The sequence below is a fragment of the Rhinopithecus roxellana genome, chromosome 15 (genome assembly GCF_007565055.1).
Source record: "Rhinopithecus roxellana isolate Shanxi Qingling chromosome 15, ASM756505v1, whole genome shotgun sequence".
NCBI classification, from domain to species: Eukaryota; Metazoa; Chordata; class Mammalia; order Primates; family Cercopithecidae; genus Rhinopithecus; species Rhinopithecus roxellana.
The window spans coordinates 72,428,790-72,453,566 of NC_044563.1; the positions used below are offsets into that span (position 1 = coordinate 72,428,790).

The following is a 24,777-nucleotide window of genomic DNA, read 5'->3' on the forward strand; positions in this document are numbered from 1 at the left end:
GAGAGGCCTCAAAAGGAGAGACTGAACTTTCTAAAAATAAGGCGCTGGGGATTTGAATGGTTCATTGAAAACATAAAAGAGATAAAGCCTCTGAGTTTGTGAAACAGGCATTACCATTTGTATACTTAAAAACTTGGGAAGTTTTAACTGAAGAAGGCAGCATGATATGATAGCTTTTGCTTTTTCCAATATGATGTTATTAGTCTTGTTCTGTGTGGTTCTGGAGAGCAAAACAATAAAGAATTGTAAATTGCATGAGTGTAAGAACAAATATTCACTATTAATTCCCAGCACATGAATAGTGCTCAATACATTTTCAATAAATGATTGAATACATGTATGAAAAATGAAAGCCAGTGGGTTAAACTTACAAGGAGGCAGGTTTTTTTTTTTTTTTTTTTTTTTTGAGATGGAGTCTTGCTCTGGCGCCCAGGCTGGAGTGCAGTGGTGCAATCTCGGTTCACTGCAACCTCCACTTCCCAGGTTCAAGCAATTCTCCTGCCTCAGCCTCCCAAGTAGCTGGGATTGCAGGTGTGCGCCGCCATGCCTGGCCAATTTTTGCATTTTTAGTAGACATGGGGTTTCACCATGTGGGCCAGGCTGAAGGAGGCAGATTTTTGTCCCAGCTTATCTTTCTAAAAATTCCAAAATTAAATAGACTATCCTTAAAAAGCAGTGAAATTCTTTATCACTAGGAGTGAAACAGGAGCTAAAGAACATTTTTGGGGCATGTGATAGAGAGGATTTATTCATTTGATAATGGTTAAAACACAACCTCTGAGATCTCTGTAATCTCAGATGCTTTTGTTCTGTAATTCTAAATCCAAGGGTCTCTATAGATAGGCTTGAGACAAGTGTAAACAAACTCATGATCTCAGAGGAGTCTTCTAGTGGCATGTTTCAATGGTATGCTTATTAAACAAATGCTCATGACAGATTTTCACAACAGCAACGAATGTTATTTCACAACATCAAATCTTCCTTCCGCAGGAAAAAATGACATTAACAAGAAGGTTGATGGATTTGGATTATTTTTCATGTGTCCTGGAGGTAAAACCAGTGTCCTCACTTGTTTTCCTCTTTTTCCTCATTTTGAAGACTATCTGTTTTCATTTTCTTTACCTCCTCTCTGGCTACGTGTCCCCGGAAGGCAGCTTGGATTTTGACAGCAGCAACCTCTTCTTTTTCCTTATCTTCCTCAGAAGAGTCCTTCATCGAAAGGAGAAAAAGTAAGAGACTCTTTAAACATGCCGTATTTTTGATGTCATAAAAATAATGCAATAAATTTAATCAATTTAGGGATGCAACTATCTGAGAGTTGTTGCTTCCTGAGGGAATTTCATATATTGTCACATTGTATATGTACCAAATGGCAAATGCCAAAATAGCATTTTGTTCGCCTGAGACATAAAAAGGAACTCAGAAGTTTGAACTTCGACATTGTAGAGAGTGAGTTCTTCTTTCTTATGAGGACTAGTCCACAAGAGTCTGGAGTATGAAGAATACAGACAGATATTAAAAGACATATCTTTTAATATGTCTGTGCAACAAAAGATCATTGCCAACTTTCTTTCCCCCAAAATAGTGTCTATTTAAGTTTCCTGAGCAATAACATTTTTTGGGGGGTTTGGGGGGACAAGAAAGAATCTTTGAGGCATGGTAAAAATGTTAAGGAGAAAGAATAGTAAATGTTATGTTTCAAAATAATCACAATTATATATAATGAATTAGAATAACTTCTCAATTTCTCAATGATTAGCTAATCATAGTCATACATTTAAAGTGAGGTGCCAAAGAGAAATCTATTTAGTCCAATAATGTCAGTTTTAACATGGTTGGTTGAACTTTGGCACATACCCTCTTTTAAAAAAAATTGGGTATAAATTTTTAGCTCTAAATTTACAGACAGTAAAATGCATGAATCTTCAGTGTACAATTGAATATATAGCTTTTAATATATCTTTTAAAATTACAGAAATGACATATATACACTTTAAAAACTCAAATGTCACTGGCAGTGATAATTTTCTCCCTCTATCCAAATCCTGCTCCTGGGAGATACCCATTATTATGAGTTGAGTATCTACATCCTTCCAAAATTTCTCTATATGCAAATATATTCATATGGGTATATATATATATGCCTTTTTATTTTAAAAATGAGATCATGCTAATCACAGAGTTCTGCAGCTACTTTTTCCATGTAATGATATATCTTGGTTCTCTTTTTCTTTGTTATTAGTCAGTGTATAACTCTGCTCATTCTTTTTTTATGACATCATTATATTATACTGATGTACCTTTATTTAATATTTACTCAATCTCATATTAACGGACCTTTGGGTTGCTCAAGCCTCCTATCCCCCCATTATAAACAATGAGACAAATCTAGCACTTAAACTTTTAAATGCAAACAGAATGGTACAAAATTCTTCGAGACAACATCCTAATATAGGCAAACAAATATACACTCAAGTTTGAAATCAGTGAGATCCCTGCTCAAACTCAAACTCACGAAAACCTGTGTAAGAGCACCTATGAAAGATGTAAGGAAATAAAACTCCCTTCTTGCTTGACTTCCTGTTACATCTTAAGGTTAATCTTCCTGTTATATCTTAATGTAATGTTATTTCAGTACAACCTAATAGTAAATGGATAAAATCCATTTAGTTCAATAATGTCAGTTTTAACATGGTTGGTTGAACTTTGGCACATACCCTCTTTTAAAAAAAATTGGTTATAAATTTTTAGCTCTAAATTTACAGACAGTAAAATGCATGAATCTTCAGAGTACAATTGAATATAATTGAATACAATGGAAATTGAATATAATTGAATATAACAGAAAACAATACAATTGAATAACCTGTACATCTTTTTTTTTTTTTTTGAGACTGAGTTTCTCTCTGTCGCCCAGGCTGGAGCGCAGTGGCCGGATCTCAGCTCACTGCAAGCTCTGCCTCCCGGGTTTACGCCATTCTCCTGCCTCAGCCTCCCCAGTAGCTGGGACTACAGGTGCCCGCCACCTCGCCCGGCTAGTTTTTTGTATTTTTTAGTAGAGACAGGGTTTCACCGGGTTAGCTAGGATGGTCTCGATCTCTTGACCTCGTGATCTGCCCGTCTCGGCCTCCCAAAGTGCTGGGATTACAGGCTTGAGCCACCGCGCCCAGCCACCTGTAAATCTTATAGGGAAAAGCAATGCATCACTGGGTAGGAAGTAGGGTATTCCTTGAGGGGATATCCATTCTGGCTGCCAGTTCTCGGGCAACTACCTGGGACCTGAGACATAAAAAGGAACTCAGAAGTTTGAACTTCGACATTGTAGAGAGTGAGTTCTTCTTATGAGGCCTAGTCCACAAGAGTCTGAAGAATATAGACAATGGTGTACTGGTAAGTGTTTTAACAACTGGCTCTCCAGAAGAAACAAAACCCTGATTTGCAGTGCTTGCCATGGTCTTAATATTCTCACTGTTGCTGACTTCAAGTTATTAAAGTGACATTACCGAACATAGGCCTTTGAGGGTGGACTTTGGTATGTTCTTTTTTTTTTTTTTTTTTTTTTTTTTTTTTTTTTTTTTGAGAAGGAGTCTTGCACTGTTGCCCAGGCTGGAGTGCAGTGGTGCGACCTGGGCTCACTACAACCTCCGCCTCCTGGGTTCACGCCATCTCCTGCCTCAGCCTCCCAAGTAGCTGGAACTACAGGTGCCCGCCTCCACAGTCGGCTAATTTTTTATATTTTTAGTAGAGATGGGGTTTCACCGTGATCCGCCTGCCTTGGCCTCCCAAAGTGCTGGGATTACAGGCATGAGCCACCGCACCTGGCCTCTGCTATGTCTTGACTGCTTTGATGTAGTACATCAGGCACAAAGGCATTTTTGTAGAGGGTTATGCATGGAAGATAAATAAACCACATTGTTGTAAAGCCATTATTTTGGCTGTATGTAATTCCCTGTGATTTTTCCTTTTGTTATCTCTGAACATTTGCCATTGTGTAGTGGTGACAGCACCAATTAGTGAAAAATTCCCAAAGTGGAAGATGAATCTGAAGGATCATGACTAGGACTGTGAGTTCTGTCTGCCCTTCCCCATAGGGAGATTTTCCCATCCATGAACAATCTTGAAAAGTAAGATTTAATTTTTAAGGGAAAAATGAGTTTTGATCATAAAAGACATGGCTAAAAATGATCTACCAGTTAGTTTATCACTGATGTTAATTATCTGGAAAAGTAAAATCATAATTTTGACAATAAAGATAACAGACATTCATATTTAGAGTTCAATTTTAAATTGGGCAATATCATTCTTTGTGGGAATCCAATAGTACATGAAAAATATTACATACTAAGATGGTGACTGATGTCTCTTCCTCCTTCCCAGATATCTGAGACTTTTCTTGTTTAGGATCACTTTTCTCAGGTGGTTCTTGCTCCTGGACAGATAGAAGAGAGCCAAATCAGCAATGTTTCCAAAATAGCAAAATCTTGTATCAAACTGCTTAGAAGTAACGAAATATTACTTTAAATTACTGAGAAATAGGAGGAATTAAATACTACATATTTATCTTTTAATAAGGAAAATACATTGAAACAAGAAGAAATAATAAAAGCTCTTAAGGGAATATGTGTAAACAAATATTAAAGACCAAATAATTGGCAAAAATGTTTGATCTGTTGCTTTTGGAATGTGTGTACCACTGTTTTATGTTAAAAATAAACCACTGTCCTATACTAAAAGTTGGTAAGATGATGTAATGAATCCTGAACAAAGTATAAAAAAGAGGTTCCAATAGTTTCTAAAATAGGAATAAAATAAATGACATTGTCTTCCAGAATGTGACATCAAACTGACTTTTTAGTGACATTTATGGATTAAAACTAGTCAAAGAAGTAACTTTTGCTGTAGAGTTTTGCTTTATGATTTAAATATAAAAGGAGAAACCACCTCTGCCTATTTTGACGTGGCTATTTAAGTCTTCCTCCATTGCTAATTCACACCTATGGAGAGAGCTTCTTCAACCCATAAAACCAAAATGTAAGAATATATAAGTTAATCAAATAAAGCCTTTAAAATCAAAAAAAGAAACACCCAAAATTGCTATGTGACGCAAAGATTTTAACATTTTTCAACATTATTCCTTTGATATCGATAGAACATGAATACAAATAAAACACGAGCCCAGAGAATCTAGTAAAATGGAAATACACAGAACACACCCATGTCTGCAGGCACAAATGGATGGAACTTCACTTTCAAACTTGTGTAATAAGTGACAGCTCCTTCTTCAGGAAATTCCCCAAATCTGCTGGAGATCACCACCAAAACTTGAACTTTGGTAATTCTTTTCAATTCTAATATCTGCTGTGCTTTGTGGCCAATAGCACTACCTCAGTTGTTTAGAGCAGTGTTCTCAAATTTTAATGTGCCTATGAATTATTCTGGTGATCTCTTAAAAATGTAACTTCTGATTTGTAGACCTGGAGTGGGGCCCAATACTTTGAATTTCTTCTTTTTCTTTTATATTTGTACAAATTTATGGAGTATATGTACAATTTTGTTACATGTGTTGATTGGTGATCAAGTCAGGGCTTTTAGGGTGTCAGTCACCCAAATAATGTACATTTTAGCCTTTAACCAATTCCTCATTATTGTCCCTTCTCCCACCGCTCCTCACTCTTCTGAGTCTCCATTATCGATCATTCCACTGTCTATGCCCATTTAAACACATTTTTTCAGCACCCACTTATGAATGAAAACAAGCCCTACACGTCTTTCTGTGCCTGGCTTAAGATAATGGCCTCCTGTTTCATCCACGTTGCTGGAAAAGACATGACTTCATTCTTTATTATGGCTGAATTGTATTCCATTGTGTATATATCCCATATTTTCCTTATTCATTCATCCATTGGACAGACACTTAGGTTGATTCCATATCTTTGCTGTTGTGAATGGTGTTGCAAACAACATAAAAATGAAGGCATCTTTTGATGTATTGATTTATTTTCCTTTGGGTAGATACTAGCACAGAGATTGCTGGACCGAATGTTCGTTCTATTTTTAGTTTTTTGTGAAATCTCCATACTGCTTTCGTTAGAGGCTGTACTAATTTACATTCCTGACAACAGTGTATAAGAGTTCTCCTTTCTCTGCATCCTTGCCAGTATCTGTTATTGTCTTTTTCAAAATAGTCATTCTGAGTGGGGTAAGATAATATCTTATTGTAGTTTTGATTTGTACTTATCTGATGATTAGTGATTTTGAGCATTTTTAAATATACCTGTTGGACATCTGTATGTCTTCTTCTAAAAAAACTCTATTCATATCCTTTTCCAAGTACTTTTTCCTCCCTCCCTCTCTCCTTCCCTCCTTTCTTTCTCTCTTTCTCTCTTTCTTTCTTTCTTTCTTTCTTTCTTTCTTTCTTTTTGAGACAGGGCCTCACTCTGTTGCCCAGGCTGGAATGCACTACAGCCTTGGCCTGTGGGCTCAAGTGGTCCTCTCACCTTAGCCTCCTGAGTAGCTGGGGCCTACAGGTGCACACCACCACATCTGGCTAATTTTTTGAAGAGATGGGTTTTGACATGTTGCGCATGCTAATGTCAAGCTCCCAGGCTCAAGCAATCTTCCTGCCTTGCCTCCCAAAGTGCTGGGATTACAGGCATGAACCACCACGCCCAGCCCTTTGCCCACTTTTTAATGGGATTACTTATTTTTTGTTGTTGTTGAATTGTTGGACTCCCTTGTGTATTTTGGATATTAGTCCCTTGTTGGATGAATAGTTTGCAAATATTTTCTCCCATTCAACAGCTTGTCTTCACTCTGTTGATTATTTCTTTTACTGTGCAGAAGCTTCTTAGTTTAATTAAGTCCCATTTGTCTATTTTTGTTTTTGTTGCCTGTGCTTTGGTGGTCTTAGTCATACATTCTTTGCCTAGACCAATATCCAGAAAAGTTTCCCCTAGGTTTTCCTCTAGTATTTTTATAGTTTTAGGTCTTATGTTTAAGTCTTTAATCCATGATGAGTTGATTTTTGTGTACAATAGGAGATAGGGGTCCAGTTTCATTTTTCTACATATGGCTCTCCAATTTTGCCAGCACTATTTATTGAAGAGGATGATATCCTTTCCATAATATATGTTCTTATCAGCTTTGCTAAAGATCAGTTGGCTATATGTACATGGCTTTATTTCTGGCTCCTCTCCTCTATTCCGTTGATCTATGTATCTGTTTTTATACCAGTTCTACGCTGTTTTGGTTACTATAGCCTTGTATTAGGTTGGTGCAAAAGTAATTGCAGTCTTTTCCACTGAAAGTAATAGCAAAAATGGCATTTACTTTTGCACCAACCTATAATATCATTTGAAGTCAGGTAATGTGATGTTTCCAGTTTTGTTCTTCCTGTTCAGGATTGCTTTGGCTATTTGGACTCTTTTTTGGTTCCATATGAATTTTAGGATTGTTTTTCCCAATTCTGTGAAAAGTGAGTTGGTACTTTGATAGGGATAGCAATGAATCTGTAGATTTTTTAGAGAAGTATGGTCATTTTAAAGATATTAATTCTTCTGATCCATGAGCCTATGATGTTTTTCCATTTGTTTGTGTCATCTTCAATTGGTTTCATCAGTGTTCTGTAGTTTTTCTTGTACAGCTTTTTCACCTCCTTGGTTACATTTACTTCTATGTGTTTTTAAAGGTATTATAAATGGAATTGCCTTCTTGATTCCTTTCTCAGTTAGACTGTTATTAGTGTAGAGAAATGCTACTGATTTTTGTGCATTGATTTTGTATCCTGCAACTTTACTGAATTCATTTAACAAATCTAAGAGTTTTCTTGTGGAGTCTTTGGATTTTTCTAGATATAAGATTATATTGGGAGTCAGGCATGGTGGCTCATGTCTGTAATCCCGGCACTTTGGGAGGCCAAGGCAGGATGATCGCTTGAGGCCAGGAGTTTGAGACCTGCCTGAACATAGCAAAAGCCCGTTTTTACAAAAGACAAAAACATTATTCAGTGTGGTGGCACATGTTTGTAGTCCTAGCAACTTGGGAGGCTAAGATGGGAGGATCCCTTGAGCCCAGGAGGCCAAGGCTACAGTGAGCTATAATTACACCATGGCACTCCAGCCTGGATGACAGAGTGAGACCCCATCTCCAAATATATATACATATATATATCAGCAAACAGAGATACGTGACTTCCTCTTTTCCAGTATGGATGCTTTTTATTTCTTTCCCTTACCTCATTGCTCTGGCTAGGACTTCCAGTACTATGGTGAATAGGAGTGGTGAAAATGGGCATCCTTGTCTTGTTCCTGTTCTTTGGGGGATTGCTTTCAACTTTTTCCCATTTGGTATAATATTAGCTGTGGGATTTTTGTATATGGCATTTATTGTTTTGAAGTATGTTCCTTCTCTGCCTAGTTTGTTGAGGCTTTTTATCATGAAGGGATGTCGGATTTTATCAAATGCTTTTTCTGCATATGGTTTTTGTCTTTCATTTTGTTGATGTGATGTATCACATTTATTGATTTGCATATGTTGAACCATCCTTGCATCCCTGGTTTAAAACTGATTTTATCATGGTGTATTATCTTTTTGATGTGCTGTTGGATTCTGTTTGCTAGTATTCTGTTGAAGATTTTTAAAGCTATGTTCACCAGGAGTATTTGTCTGCAGTTTTCTGTTTTTGTTGGGTCCTTGTCTCATGTTGGTATTAGGGTGATACTGGCTTCATAGAATGAGTTAGGAAGAATCCGTTCTTCTCAATTTTTTGGAATAGTTTCAGGAAGCTTGGTATTAGTTCTCCTTTGTATGTACAACCAGGTAGAATTTGGCTGTGAATCCATCCAGTCCTAGGCTTTTTTTTTTGGTGGTGTTGGGGTGGGGGAGATTTTTATTACTGAATCAATCTTGCTACTTGTTATTAGTCTGTTCGGGTTTTCTATTTCTTCCTGGTTCAATCTTGGTAGGTTGTATGTTTCCAGGAAATTATCTATTTCCTCTAAGTTTTCTAGTTTGTGAGTGTGTAATTGTTCATAATGGTCTCTGATGACCATTTGTATTTCTGTGCTATCAGTTGTAATATCTTCTTTTTCATTTCTGATTTTGTTTATTTGGGTCTTCTCTCTTCTTGGTTAGTCTAGCTAGCCATTTATCAATTTTATTTATCTTTTCAATGAACCAAGTTTTTGTTTTGTTAATCCTTTGTATTGTTATTTTAGTCTCTATTTAATTTAGTTTTGCTCTGATCTTTGTTCTCTCTTCTGCTACTGTTTGGTTTGTTCTTGCTTTTCAAGTTGCTTGAGGTTCATCCTTTGATTATTAATTTCTAATCTTTCTGCATTTTTGATGTAGGCATTTATTGCTATCAACTTCTCTCTTAGCACTACGTTTTCTGTACACCATAGGTTTGGATATGTTGTGTTTCCAGTTTTCATTTGTTTCAAACAGTTTTTAAAAATTTCTGTCTTAAGTTATTTTTTAATCCAATAGACATTCAGAGACATGTTGTTTGATTTCCATGTATTTGTATCATTTCCAAAGTTCTTTCTTGGTATTGATTTTTAGTTTAATTCCACTGTGGTCTGACAAGATACTTGATATTATTTTGACTTTTTAAAATTTGTTGAGACTTGTTTTGTGCCCTAACATAATATGGTCTATCTTTGAGAATGTTCCATGTGCTGATGAAAAGAATACATATTCTGCAGTTGTTGGGTAGAATGTTCTGTAAATGTCTGTTAGGTCCATTTGCTTAAAGTCAGGTTTCAGTCCAGTGCTATTGTATCAATCCATTCTCACAGTGCTATGAAGAAATACCTGAGACTGGGTAATTTATAAAGAAAAGAGGTTTAATTGACTCACAGTTCTGCATGGCTGGGGAGACCTCAGGAAACTTATTATCAAGGCAGAAGGCACCTCTTCAAAGGGTGGCAAGAGAGAGAATGAGAGCAGGGCAAAGAGAGAAAAGCCCCTTATTAAACCACCCCCCAACCCATGATTCCATTACCTCCACAAGATCCCTCCCATGGTATGTGGGAATTATGAGAACTACAATTCAAGATGAGATTTGGGTTAGGACACAGTCAAAGCATATCATTTGACCCCTGGCCCCTCCCAGATCTCATGCTCTCACATTTCAAAACAGAATCATGCCTTTCCAAAGTCTTAACTCATTCCAGCATTAACCCAAAAGTCCAAGTTCAAAGTCTTATTTGAGACAAGGCAAGTTCCTTATGCCTATGAGCTTGTAAAAGCAAAAGCAAGTTAGTTACTTCCAAGATACAATGGGGGTACAGGCATTGGGTAAATACACCTGCTCCAAAGGGGAGAAATTGGCCAAAACAAAGGTGCTACAGGTCCCATGTAAGTCTGAAATCCAACAGAGCAGTCATTAAACCTTAAAGTTCCAAGATGATCTTCTTTGAGTCCATGTCTCATATCTATGGTGCGCTGATGCAAGAGGTAGGCTCCCATGGCCTTGGGAAGCTCCACTCCTGTGGCTTTGCAGGGTAAAGCTCCCTTCCTGGCTGCTTTCACGGGCTGGCATTGAGTGTATGCAGTTTTTCCATGCACACAGTGCAAGCTGTTGGTGGATCTACCATTCTAGGGCCTGGAGGACGGCGGCCCTCTTCTCACAGCTCCACCAGGCAGTGCCCCAATGGGGACTCTATGTGGGCTCTGACCTCACATTTCCCTTCTGCACTACTCTAGTAGAGGTTCTCCATGGGGGCTCTGAACCTGCTGCAAACTTCTGCCTGGACATCCAGGTGTTTCCATACATCCTCTCCAATCTAGGTGGAGTTTCCCAAACTTCAATTCTTGACTTCTGTGGACCCACAGGCTCAACACCACATGTAAGCCACCAAGGCTTGGAGTTTGCACCCTATGAAGCAATGGCCTGAACTGTACATTGGCCCCTTTGAACCAGGGCTGGAGTTGAAGCAGCTGGGGACACAGGGCACCATGTCCCAAGGCTACATAGAGCAGGGGAGCCCTGGGTCTGGCCCAGGAAACCATTTTTCCCTCCTACACCTCCAGGATTGTGATGGGAAGTTGCTGTGAAGGTCTCTGACATACCCTGGAGACATTTTCCCCATTGTCTTGGTGATTAACATTTAGCTTCTCATTATTTATGCAAATTTCTGCAGCCAGCTTGAATTTCTCCCCAGAAAATGGGGTTTGCTTTCTATTGTGTCATGAGGCTGCAAATTTTCCAAACTTTTATGATCTGTTTCCTCTTGAGTGCTTTGCTGCTTAGAAATTTCTTCCACCAGATGCCGTAAATTATCTCTCTCAAGTTCAAAGTTCCACAGATCTTTAGGGAAGAGGCAAAATGCTGCCAGTCTCTTTGTATAGTAAGAGTGACCTTTACTCCAGTTTTCAACAAGTTCCTCATCTCCATCTTAGACCACCTTAGCCTAGACTTCGTTGTCCATATCACTATCAGCATTTTGGTCAAAGCCATTCAACAAGTCTCTAGGAATTTCCAAACTTTCCAACATTTTCCTGTCTTCTGAGCCCTCCAAATAGTTCCAACCTCTGCCTGTTACCCAGTTCCAAAGTTACTTCCACATTTTTGGGTATCTTTATAGCAGTGCCTTACTCTCTGCAGTACCAATTTACTGTATTAGGCTGGGAGCAGTGGCTCATGACGGTAATCCCAGTAATTTGGGAAGCAGAGGTGGATGGATCACTTGAGGCCAGGAGTTTGAGACTAGCCTGGCCAACATGGTGAAAATACAAAATACAAAAATTAGCTGGGCGTGGTGGCATGCACCTGTAATTCCAGGTACTCAGGAGGCTGAGGCAGGACAATCACTTGAACCCAGGATGCGGGGGTTGCAGTAAGCTGAGATTGTGCCACTGCACTCCAGCCTGGGTGACAGAATGAGACTTTGCCTCAAAAAAAAAAAAAAAATCACTGTATTAGACTGTTCTTATGCTGCTACGAAGAAATACTTGAGACTGGGTAATTTATTAAAAAAAGAAGTTTAATTGATTCACAGTTCTGCATGGCTGAGGAGGCCTCAGAAAACTTACAATCATGGTGGAAGGCATCTCTTCATAGAGTGGCAGGAGAGAGAATGAGAGCTGAGCAAAGGAGGGAAAAGCCCCTTATTAAACCATCACCCTCCATGATTCAATTACCTCCCACTGCATCCCTCCCACAACATGTGGGGATTATGGGAACTACAATTCAAGATGAGATTTGGGTGGGGACACAGTCAAATGATATCAGTTACTTTGTTTATTTTCTGTCTAGATAATTTACCTAATGCTTTCAGTGGGGTGTTGAAGCCCCTCACTATTATTGTATTGTAGTCTACCTCTGTCTTTAGACATAGTAATTTTGTTTTTAATGAATCTGGTTGCTCCAGTGCTGGGTGTGTATATATTTACAATTGTTATATCCTCTTACTGAATTGATCCCTTTATCATTATAAAATAAACTTGTTTGTTGTTGTTTTTTACTGTTTTTGACTTAAAGTCTGTTTTACCTAATATAGTTATAGCTATTTCTGCTTGCTTTTGGTTTCTGTTGGCATGGAATATCTTTTTCCACCTCTTTACTTTCAGTCTATATGTTTTTACAGGTAAGGTGAGTTTCTTATTAGCAGCATTTAGTTGAATCATTTTTTTTTTTTTTTTAGGAAATCCATTCAGCCAGTCTATAGCTTTTATGTTGAGCATTTAATCCATATATGTTTAAAGTTATTATTGATATGTAGAGTTTTGTTTCTTTTGTCATATTGTTAATTCCTTTCTGGTTTATACATTATTTGTTTCTTTTTCTCTTACTGTTTGTCACTGTGTATTGGTGGAATTCCGTAGTGGTGCCATTTGATTCATTTCTGTTCCTCCTTTGTGTGATTGCTTTAACAGTGAGTTTCATACTTTCATGTGTTTTCATGATGCTAAATGCCATCTTTTTGCTTCCAAGTTTAGGATTTCCTTGAAGACTTCTTGCAGGGTCAGCCTAGTACAGACAAATGCCCTCAGCATTTGCTTGTTTGGGAAATACTTTATTTCTCCTTCATTTATGAAGGCTAATTTTGCTGGATATAGAATTCTCGGCTGATAGTTGTTTTCTTCCAGCTCTTTGAATTTTCATCCCATTCTCTCCTGGCCTGTCAGGTTTCTGCTGAGAAGTATGGTTATTAGTCTGATTGGGTTTCCCTCACAGTTGATGAGATGTTTTTCTCTTGCTGTTTTTAGAATTCACTCTTTGACTTTAGATAGTTTGATTCTAATGTGCTGTGGTGAAAACCCTTTTTTTTTTTTTGCATTGTATTTGTTTGGGGAATCACTGCACCTCCTATATCTGGATGTTTAAATCTCTTGCTAAACTTCCGATGCCTTCATCTATTATTGCATTAAATAGGTTTTCTAAGCCTTCTGATCTTTTTGTCCTTGGGGATACCAATAATTCAAATATTCAGCTGATTTATGTTGTCCCAAATGTCTTAAAGGATTTGTTTATTCTTTTTTATTTTTGTCTTACTGGATTGTTTCAGATATGTAATCAAGTTCTAAAAATTTTTTGTTCTACTTAGTCTAGTCTATTGCTAAAGCTTTTGAATGTATTTTATATTTCCTTCAATGAATTCTTCAATTCCAGAACTTATGTTAGGGTTTTTTTAAAAATAAAAATCTATCCCCTTGTAAAATTTTTCATTCATATCCTGAATTGTTTCACTGAGTTCTTTGTATTGGTTTTCAGATTTATCTTGCACCTCACTGACCATATTTAAAAATCAGTATTTTGACTTCCTTATCTGAGACTTTAAGAATTTCATTCCAGTTACGATCTATTGCTGGAGAATTGTTGTGTTCATTCTAGGGTGTCATATTTCCTCGTTTTTCATGTTTCCTGTGAGACTCTCAATTTCTATCAAGTTTCCAGTTGATGCCAATAATGCTGATACCACACAGCCTTTCTCAACCAGCATTCATTATCTGAACCATGGAACACAGAGAATGTTTTAAGTGGCTCTTTTCTCAATTCTCCCAAGGATGGTACCTAACCAGAACCACTCTAGATACAAAGCAGGGCACTGATTCCTTACATGCAATTAGTGCCTTTGGTTTAGGCCTTAATTTTTTTGAGGAAACTTGGTTGAGAAAGCTGTCTTTGTAAAGCTGCTGAAGAGAAAGATAGGCTCAGACTCTGAAAAAACTATACCATTACCATCTTTAATTCTAACCAGTCTATTGTACAAATGATATAATATCAATGATAATGAAATAATTGGACTAATAGTGTTTTGGTCTATGAAATATCATCTATTAATTCAGTAATTATTTGTGGAGTACCTGCTATTGCTTAGCACTGTGATGCTGAAAACATTTGAAGAATAAATGATGAAATAATTATTCATAACTTTTAAGCACCTTCTTCCTGGTGTTCATTGTTAAACTTAAGTGAAATATCTGTACATGACTCAGATACTTTAGAAAAATACTCTCATCAAAAAATCCCAGCACAATTAAAAAGATTTAATAAGCTATTTGTGATGCCTCCTCATATAATTCTCACAATTCTGGGGATAGCCTAATAATCACTAGCTGTTGACAGAGAGAAGAAATAGCCAAATCCAATAGCTTCAAAGGACCATACCTTGAATGCATGATTGTTATAGAAGCGGTCTTCTACCTTACTCCCCCATTCTGCTGGATCAAAGTTGGTTTCTAAATAATAAAAATATAGTAACTTCAGATTTACTTGAATTCATTAAGGTAAATGTAGAATAGTAACACAAATATAAGTTTCTCGTTTCAAATTATAGGTTCTTTACTGACAGTCCAAAATCTTATTGACATTGTACATAGCCTAGCACTGCAGACATTACCCATGATTATTAAATATATAATAATCAACTGAACATTGGATGAGCCTTTGGGGATATTTAGAAAAGCACTAAAAACATAACTTCTGCCTTCATAGAATTTATAATAAAAAGGGAAAAAGAACAAATGCCAGTATTTAAATATAAATGTAGACACTTAGAACATGTATTAGTAAACACAGAAAAATGTATAAAACTAAATGCTAAGTTGTCAGAAAGTTTGGAAAAGTGAAGGATGGGAGAAATTTTTTTTAATGAAGTATATCATGTAGACAGTTGACATAGACAAGGAGAGGTATTTATTTTTGAACAATTTTTTCTTTAACTTTATATTATGAAAAATTTCAAAGTTAAAAAGTAGATAGGATAACAAACTTCCATAAGCATATTGTCTAGATTCAATGATCAACCCATGATTTATTTTATCTATAACCTTTTCTTCTAATTATTTTTCTGCACTTTCTTCTGATTATTTTTAACCCAACCCCTCCCTTGCATCCTGTTATTTTATCTACAGTTATTTATTTCAGAATGTATCTCAATATATACTCTTTAAAAATATAACCACAACACCGCTATCATACTTCAAAATACTAAAAATATTAACAATTCCCTAATATCCTCAACTATTCAGTCAACTATCCAAATTTCTTCCATTGTCTGTTTATTTGTTGGTTCAAATCAGGACCCCGAAAATGGGCATGCACAGCTCTTTGTATGTCTTTTAAATTTCTTTTAAAGGAAGATCCCCCAGTCCCTATTCTTTCCTTGCAATTTATTTGTTGATGAAATTAGGTCATTTTCTCTTTGGAGTTTTTCACAGTTCAGATGTTTCTGATTATCCCCATGGTGGTTTTTAACAAGTTCTTCTGCCTTTGAATTTCCTGTAGACTGGCAGCTAGATGTATAGATTTGATCTGATTCGGGTTTGATGGTTTGATTTTTTTTCTGCAAGTATACTTGATTGGTAGTGCTGTGTAATTCTGTCATAAAATTTATAATATCTGGTTACTCTTTTTATAATTTTTATCGGCCCCCTGATGATCTTTGCTTAGATCATTTCTTTAGGGGTTGTGAAATGGTAATGCTCTAATTTGATCAATACTTTTTTATTTTCTGGAGTACTCATTAAAGAAAACTCTTCCTCATCAACTGTTGGGTTACTCTGAAGAACAGTTCTTACAGAAAAGAAAGGTTAAAGGTTTAGTTCTTTCCTTTTATTCAGAATAATCAGTTGGATTCCTAGGATCCTCTCAAGATGACCAATGAGTTTTTTTTTTTAACCATCACAAATTCATGAATGTTTAAGAAAATGGATTCATTCCAATCCAGTGCACATATTATTCTTATTGATGCTCTAATTATTAAACATTTGTCCAGTGGTAGCTTATTCAGGTGCTCAAATGTTCCTGAGTCCTTTGGAAACACCTCTAGCAACCTTTGATAGCTTCCTTGTTTTCTGGTATGGCAAGATGTTCAGCCAAATCTTGTATATTTCCTGCCAAGTTCATGAAATTAGCTTGTTCTCCAAGAAGCCCTCATTCCTGGGAATGGTATTTAGAGATGACAACCTAGAAGCTGGGTGCTCACTGGTACTAGGTTGGTCATTGTTTTGAGGCCTTTAATGTACAGAGCTAGAAAATACTTCTTTCATTTTTTAAAGAGAAAACATGAGGTTACACTGATATTTTTCAACTCAAATTTAAGATTACAGGATTTTATTAACCTCTTTCATCTTCATAATTGTATGTTATTTTTCCTACACCAAAAATCTTATTCCTAATAACACTAGCTTAGTTCCTTACTTGCTTTGTTCTACAATACATAAATTCAATATATAATTTCAGAATAACCATACCATAATATGATTAACAATGATTACTGAAAGCAGCTTAAGGGTTTTTTTTTAAAGTTCATTTTGTTTTTAGGATATATGCACTAGGCATGTACAGTTAAATTGCTCCATTTTAATATCACTTGAAATAATTCCTTTCTGTGTGGTTATGTCACCCGATCTATACTAGTTAGGCTCATATGTTTCACTTTGCTTTTACATTTTAGAAACTGCTTTTCTTGGCCGGGTGTGGTGGCTCACGACTGTAATCCCAGCACTTTGGGAGGCCGAGGGGGGCGGATCACGAGGTCAGGAGATCCTGTCTAACATGCTGTCTAACATGCTGAAAACCCGTCTCTACTAAAAATACAAAAAAAAAAAAAAAAAAAAAAAAAAAAATTAACTGTAGTCCCAGCTACTTGGGAGGCTGAGGCAGGAGAATGGCGTGAATCCAGGAGGTGGAACTTGCAGTGAGCCGAGATTGGGCCATTGCACTCCAGCCTGGGCAACAGAGGGAGACTCTGTCTCAAAATAAATAAAAATAAAAATTAAAAATAAACTGCTTTTTTTTTTTTTTTTTTTTTTTTGAGATGGAGTCTCGCTCTCTGTTGCCAAGCTGGAGTGCAGTGGCGCGATCTCAGCCCACTGGAAACTCTGCCTCCCAGGTTCAAGCCATTCCCCTGCCTCAGCCTCCCGAGTAGCTTAACAATTTTAAATTTAAAATTATAACTATGTTAAACTTTTATGATTCCAAATTCAAGATATTTTCTATAATGTTCTCTCTAATCTACCCTGTTCACTTTCTCCTAAAGGTAAATGTTAAGTTTTTAAAGATTTACTTTTCCATTTAAAAATAAAAACAAAGCTGGGCGTGGTGCTTCATGCCTGTAAACCCAGCACTTTAGGAGGCAGAGGCTGGCAGATGCTTGAGCTCAGGAGTTCAAGACCAGCCTGGGCAACATGGCAAAACCCTGTCTCTACAAAAAAAAAAAAAAAAAAAAAAAAAAACCAACCAAAAAACAAAAATTAGCCTGGTGTGTCTGTGCATGCCTGTAGTTCCAGCTACTTGGGAGGCTGAAGTGGGAAGACTGCTTGAGCCTGGGAGGTTGCAGTGGAGCCATGATCCATGATTACACCATCGCACTCCAGCCTGGGCGACAGAGCCAGAGCCAAACCCTGTGGCAAATACACACACACACATACACACACACACAGAGTTATATATTCATATCAATCTCTTTTGTTAAATGATAGCACACTGGCCAGGTGTTGTTTCTCACAGCTGTTATGCCAGCACTTTGGGAGGCTGAGGCAGGAGGATCATCACTTGAGCCCAGGAGTTTGAGGCCAGCCTGGACAACATTGTGAGACCCCCGTTTGTATTAAAAAAATGGTAGCACACTAAGCACACTTTTCCCCATCTTGCTGTTTTCACTGAATATATCCTGAAAATCACTCTACAGTATCATCCATAGTGTTATCGAGAGGTCTTTCTCATTTTTGAAAACAGCTATATATAGAACTCAGTTGTGTAGATGTATTATAGTTTGTTCACTCAACCTCCTATGGATATTTGGGTTGTTTCTACAAAGAATGATGCACTGAAAAGTGTAGAAGTGGCACTTCTGGGTCAAAGGTTAAATACATATATAATTTTGGTAGGTATTGCTAAGTTCCCCTCCTGGAAGTTATGGCATTTGGCTTGTCTACCAGCAATGTATATAAATGCTTATTATCCCACAGAGTATGTTGGCTCTTTGCCAATGTAATGGAGGGGTTGTTATTGGTAGCTCAGTGTAGTTTTGATTTGGACTTCTGTTACTATGGATGTTTGAATATCTTTTCATAAGTGCCATTTATGTTCATTTTTGTGTGAATTGTTTGCTCATATCTCTTGCCAATATTTTCTATTGGGTTCTATAAGCCTATAACCTACTGTTTTTACAAACTATTTATTTATTAGCGCTATTAACTCATTGGGATGTAAATTGCAAATATTTTTTGTCTTGTGTAGTTTTGTTTTCCTCACAGTGCTTTTTCTCATGTAAAAGTTTACTTTTATGTTGTCAATTTATAACAATCTTTTCTGTAATTGCTTCCGAATTTTTGAAGCAATTAAAGCAATTTAGCTAGCAAAATTTTTTCTTCTCTTATAGAGAAATTCATCCACGTTTTCTTCTAGTATCTGTATGGTTTCTTTTAAAAAACATTTATATACTCTACTAATTTGGAATTTGTCCTTGTGTATGATAAAAGAAATTGATCCAATTTTATCTTTTTCCTTCTTTATCTTAAAATAATAAAAAGTCCACCTTTTTCCTAGTGACCTGAAATACCATTTAAATCATATACTAACATGTTTCCCGTCACAAAAATAAAAATTAAGAGTAGTAACCACCTATGATGAATGCTGGCAAGGGAATTCTTGCATTGTGTGGGAGACTGAGCCAGAGGTCCATAATGATTATTTTTTTCTCCTTTTTGAAGAGACTGAATTCTGATACTTATATCTTCTGGATAATTTGCCTTTGGTTGACATGGGTGGAATTGGGTGTGGTGCTTACAATTTTTTCAAATGGTTTTACTCATTGTTTATTAGAGAGCTAGTGTCCTGAGACCATGAATCCGAATCATTATTTGCTTTAATTATTGTGATCCAGTAACAATGACGCAAATGTTTTTATAATGGAATGTTTCTGAGTTTTAAAATTAAATAAATGACTAAAGACTTTTACTGCATGAATTTGTAGTTAATCTTATAATAAAATTAATGTGCATTACAATTCACCTCTTTTCCCAAATAATTTTTTTCCCCTTCCAACTTTTATTTTAGGTTCAAGGGACACATGTGCAGATTTGTTACATGGTTAAACTCTGTGTTAAGGGGCTTTGGTGTAGAGACAATTTTGTCACCAAGGTAATCAGCATAATGCTTGATAGGTAGCTTTTCAATCCTTACTCTCCTCCTACCTCTGCCCTCAAATAGGCCCCCAAGTCTATTGCCAAATGATTTCTCTTAATAACTTTCCTCTTCTACATATAGTTTATCAAATGTGCTCAGTGGAAAATATTTAAAGTTTCAGATTGTGCAACAAATATTCACACTGACCGGATATGGAAAAGACCAGCAACATTCAGGAAATTGGCAGAGGTTTTGAGCTCTGTGAGGGCAGGGCATAAAAAGCAAGGGATGGAGCTATGCAGTGTGTGTGGGAGTTGTTTTAATTCCACCCTTGTGCCAGGTTTTCTTCCACTATAAAATGATTACAACTGAATGTTTGTTTGCTTGTGCCTGTTTCTAGTCACCTTTACCACTCCGTTGGAATACTGTAATAAAAAGTAATGATGACAAGAATTTACACAAATTGGATATTCTAATCAAGAATGGCTTTCCGGGGGTTGGAGCGGGGGTCACAGGAGTGGGGAAGGAGACTCACTGTGTTGCCCAGGATGCAGTGCAGTGGCTATTCACAGGTTTACTCATAGCTCACTACTGTCTTGAATCCCTGGGCTCAAGTGATCCTCTTGCCTCAGCCCCTGAGTAGCTGGTACTAAAGGTGCGCACCACCATGCCTGGCTAAGGATAGGTTTTTAGTACAAAACTGGTAAAGTCCTGACAGTCATAAACCTTCAAGGTTGGGGATTTATAAATTTTATTATGGGAGTGAAGGAATTTTGCTTTGGCTTTCAACCAAAGAGTTATTGTTAGTGGGGATCTGGGTCTCTGTGCAGGATGGAATTTAGCATAAAGAATATAAATTACGTTTCCAAGCTGGTAGTTCGCCTTTCAAAGCAGGTTGTCTGTGCCGTTATTGCAGAACAGTTTCATATACCCCAGCGAGTATCAGTTTATTTAAGGAGTGCAGAATTCTTTTTGCAGCACTTATAATACTTACAAATGGAAGGAATCAAAATTGAAAGGAAACTACAGATACTCATCTCAGGAATAATAGTCAGCTGCCAGGGATGCACAAGAACAGTGTGCTGGAACATGATGAGGGTAAACTATATGATCTTTTTTTCCCCCACTGATTTCTCCCGAGAAATGTATGTTCTTTTGCAGTTACCTTCCACACTGCATGCCCATGAAAAATACAATGAAGATGGTCTGAATAATGAACTGGTAATCTTCGATAATACGAAACGAATTTAAGAAAACATATCAAAGAGGTACATACTGTTTCAAAGAGCAAGAACTGTTATCGGAAACTCCCTGCCTCATAAAGGCTTTCTGCAGAATGGAGATGGTCTTAAGCAAGTTTTACTATAAACAAATGCTTAGTTTCTTATTTTAAAAAATGACTAATTTTAGAAAGCTTACTCTCTCTTCTCTCTAGAAGGCTCTCAAAATAGGCTGCTGCAAAAGCTGGTATATTGTCCGGTTGCTCTCTCAGAATCTCGCGTGTCAGCCCTTCAAGAAGATTCCCAAATCCTTGTGGAATTCGGTAGTGGGTGTTGGAGAATGGAATCGACATCTTCTTGGTAAGAACTGCCTATGGAACCTAAAGATTCATTAAAGAATACTGTCTTTAAATTTGTCTGATTTTACTTTTATAATCACAACTATGCCAACAAATTATTTCTGAGACCCACATTTTTTTAACTTGAATTCTTTTTTCTCTAACACAACCCAAGTCCATCTATTTCTTCCAAAGGGTTTTGAAATCTCCATTATGGATTAGAATAATACAAATACAGACCCATTCACTAGGCCGAATCATTTTTTTTAAACCCTACAAAAAACCCATAATTTTCAATATGACTTTTTCTCTTTACCCTTTGTATTCTCAAAAGGTAAGGGTAATTTTTGCTATCACACAGGAATTTAGAGAGAATGATTGTTAAAAACTTAAATTGAATTCATTATCAATTGCTGAGAAGACCCACTTTCAGGTCTATTTTTTTTTTTTTAAAGAGTAGAAATTAGTCCTGGGTTCTAGAAATTAATTTGTTGAATGAAGAAGTTGCACAACTTTTCCCTTTGCTGCCACTTCTGAAGCATGGCCCACAATGCTTCGAACACCTTGGTACTGTGGAATGGGGTTGTGCCTACGTGTGTGTGAGGGAGGGATGGGATGGAATGGGGTTGTGTGCCATGATTTTGAAATCCCAGCCTCTAAAGTTTTAGAATTCTTATATTTTCCGGTTTCTTCTTGACCAGGCTGTCTCTTTCTGTCTTGAAATACAAGGGCCAGATTAAGGGTAGCTGCTAAGCAGTGGGCTGAGCTGCTGAGTATGAAAAGACCTGGCCTGTTAACGTGAGAGTGTGCGTCAATGCAGAATAGAGGTGGAAGCCGTGGTAGGGGTTCAGGTTGGGAGAACTAGGCGGTTTGATGAGACTATGGAGGGTTCTTGTTTCATCGCTTTTTTCTTTTTTTCCTTTGAGACGGTGTCTCTGGCCTGGAACTCCTGGGCTCCAGCGATGCTCCCGCCTCAGCCTCCCGAGCAGTTGGGATTACAGGCGCGCGCCACCACGCCTGACTCCTCTCTTTTGTTTTTTCTGAGGGAGCAGTAGATGGGGGTATCGAACCATTCTAGGGTGGTGAAAAGGGCTGGCGAGATTCTGAACTAATGTGGGCAGAGGAGGGCGGGCTGAGGGGCAGACGTTGAGGACCTGGGATTTCAGATTCGTGCAGAATGGGCTGCCTCGGCTCCAAACGGCCCAGGGCTCCGAGGATGTGTCTGGGATGCGGAGAGAGTACAAGAGACGAAGGGAAAAGGCTAGGTCTTGGTGTCGGAGAGGAAGTGGGGAAGCGGCCTCACCTCCTTTCTCTCCGAGCAGGTGCCCCCGGTTCCGGTTGTTTTTCTCGTTGCTGGGTAACCGTTTTTACTTAAAAAAAAAAAAAAAAAACTACGGCGGCCGAGAAGGGGAGCGCACGGCCCAGTCCTGAGGTCGCGGGAGGCTCCGAGGACTGCAAAAGGGTGGAGCCGGCCTCACCCCCGCCCAGGCCCCGCCCCTGCCCAGGCCCCGCCCCCGCCAGGAGCCCACCTTCCCAGTCCCGAGCCGCGGGCGGATCCTTGCAAGCATGGTGGCGCCGGGGCTTGTACTCGGGTTGGTGCTGCCATTAATCCTGTGGGCCGACCGAAGTGCAGGTGAGGCGGCCCGGCTCGGCCGGACCCCTGCCCCTCAGCCTGTGCGGGCTCCGAAACCCCGTGTCCCCTGGGGGACACGGATCCGCGCCCCTTTCTCAAGGTCGACGAAGGAACCTAGCTAGGTGCTCGCGTCTCCGACGTAGGCCCGGTCTGCATAGGTCTGCTGGGTTGGACCCCGGCCTCTCCACTTTCTCCACCATGGTTGTCTGAGTGGGGAGGCCCAAATGTGCCCAGAAAGAGGCTTTCGGGGTCCTGGAGTAACTGCAGGGGAGCTCGGAGGGAAGGAGGGGAAGCTAGTTAGATAATATTTGGAAACAGGTGACTGAATCTTCCAAAACATTTCAGCGCTACCCCCTCAGTGGTGCCCTTGGGGAGGGTTTGCTTCAGGCGGGGTTCCTTAGGGGAATTAAATTTTACTCGTTTAAGTGGTTATTAGGGCTAAGAAATACAGCCCCCTCACTAGCTCAGATTATTTAAGGCTCAGTTTTGATTTCTGGTGCAGCTTACAGATATTGGTGGTGAGATAATGTGAGTGGCATAGGGGAGGCTGCTGGCTCGCTTTGGCTGTTGTGCAGGTCAGATCTTGATCTTGCCATTCGAATACCCTAGCCTGGACACTGGGTCACAGTATGGAGAAAGCAGAAGGTACAATCTGTCTGATAATGCAAACTAAAGTGATAATAATGTTGATTTCTTCCTTTCTTTTTAAAAACTCTCAAAGCGTGGATCCCAGCGATCCCTGTTAAGAAATGAAAGTTTGGGCAGGAGAACAGCGTGCAGAAAAATGAACACTGCTCTACCTGACAGCCAGAAAAGTACCTAGATTCAGACTAACTGCAGGCCATAAATGATTGTTTAGAGTCTAACAAAAGTGCAAAATGCTAGCACTCTGTATGCCATTTCCTGACTCTTATCTCCAGTCAGGGACCTTTGAGATCCATCTTATGAGATAGGGAGAAGATATTTTATTAGATTTTCAGTTAAAGGCTGTTTGTTTTAGTGTCAGTATTTTATCCTCCTTTGGGTCGTATTGTTACGTCACCTTCATTAACATTGATCACATTTTTCATTCATTAGTACTCTACTTGGTTGCATAGCCTGACATTTTTCCTTTAAATCATTCTCCCTGTGCCCATGTTTACCATGTAATACTTGAGATGTACAAAATTATATGTAGCAATAGCACAATAAAATGAACACCCATGAGAGCAGCACCCAACTTAGAACTAGAACACTGCCCGTCTATTGAACCTGGCATTGTGCTCCTTGTCAGTGCCTCCGGAACTCCTCACCAGAGGCAACCACTGTCCTAATTGTGTTATTCCACTTTTAATGATGGTCTTTTCCCCATAACACTCATTCCTGTTTTTCTACTCCAGCCCCAAATGAAGGAAAAAACTGAAGACCTAAAAAATCCAAATGTTGGCTCACACCTTTAATTCCAGCACTTTGGGAGGCTGAGGTGGGCAGATCACTTAGAGTCGGGAGTTCAAGACCAGCCTGGCCAACATGGCGAAACCCGATCTCTACTAAAAATACAGAAAAATTGGCCAGGCACGGTGGCTCACACCTGTAATCCCAGCACTTTGGGAGGCCAAAGCGGGCGGATCATGAGGTCAGGAGTTCGAGACCAGCCTGGCCAACATGGTGAAACCCCATCTCTACTAAAGATACAAAAAAAAATTAGCCGTGTGTGGTGGTACACGCCTGTAATCCCAGCTACTCGGGAGACTGAGGCAGGAGAATCGCTTGAGCCCTGGAGGCAGAGGTTGCGGTGAGCTGAGATGGCACCACTGTACTGCAGCCTGGGTAACAGAGCAAGACTCTGTCTCAAACAAACAAACAAACAAACAAACAAAATCAAATGTTAAATGTGTGTGTCTTGTGTTTGACACAAGGAATGATCAGCCTTGCTCTCTTTCTCATTCTCTCTCTTTTTTTTGTCCATTGTACAATTCCTTGATGTTCCACTGTCTACTCTAATGAGCTTAGAATTTAAACTTTACA

At 38.5% G+C, this 24,777-nt stretch overlaps 2 protein-coding genes across 2 annotated transcripts in view; one reads left to right on the forward strand and one right to left on the reverse strand.

Annotated features, from left to right (window-relative positions):
• Positions 1 to 719: 719 nt before the first annotated feature.
• On the reverse strand, positions 720 to 22,592 carry SPA17 (sperm autoantigenic protein 17). The gene is made up of 5 exons (XM_010355985.2): positions 22,441 to 22,592; positions 20,999 to 21,179; positions 14,615 to 14,685; positions 4,343 to 4,429; positions 720 to 1,209 (listed from the first exon to the last, which is right to left on the reverse strand). The coding sequence occupies exons 2-5, from the start codon at positions 21,150 to 21,152 to the stop codon at positions 1,066 to 1,068; spliced, it is 456 nt and encodes a 151-aa protein (XP_010354287.2). The 5' UTR covers positions 21,153 to 21,179; positions 22,441 to 22,592; the 3' UTR covers positions 720 to 1,065.
• The window catches only part of SIAE (sialic acid acetylesterase), a 38,860-nt gene continuing 36,593 nt past the window's right edge, over positions 22,511 to 24,777 (forward strand). Inside the window, exon 1 of the mRNA XM_010355987.2 lies at positions 22,511 to 22,770. Within this exon, the coding sequence (XP_010354289.1) occupies positions 22,704 to 22,770 (67 nt within the window). The 5' untranslated portion in view covers positions 22,511 to 22,703. The remainder of the gene's footprint in view (positions 22,771 to 24,777) is intronic.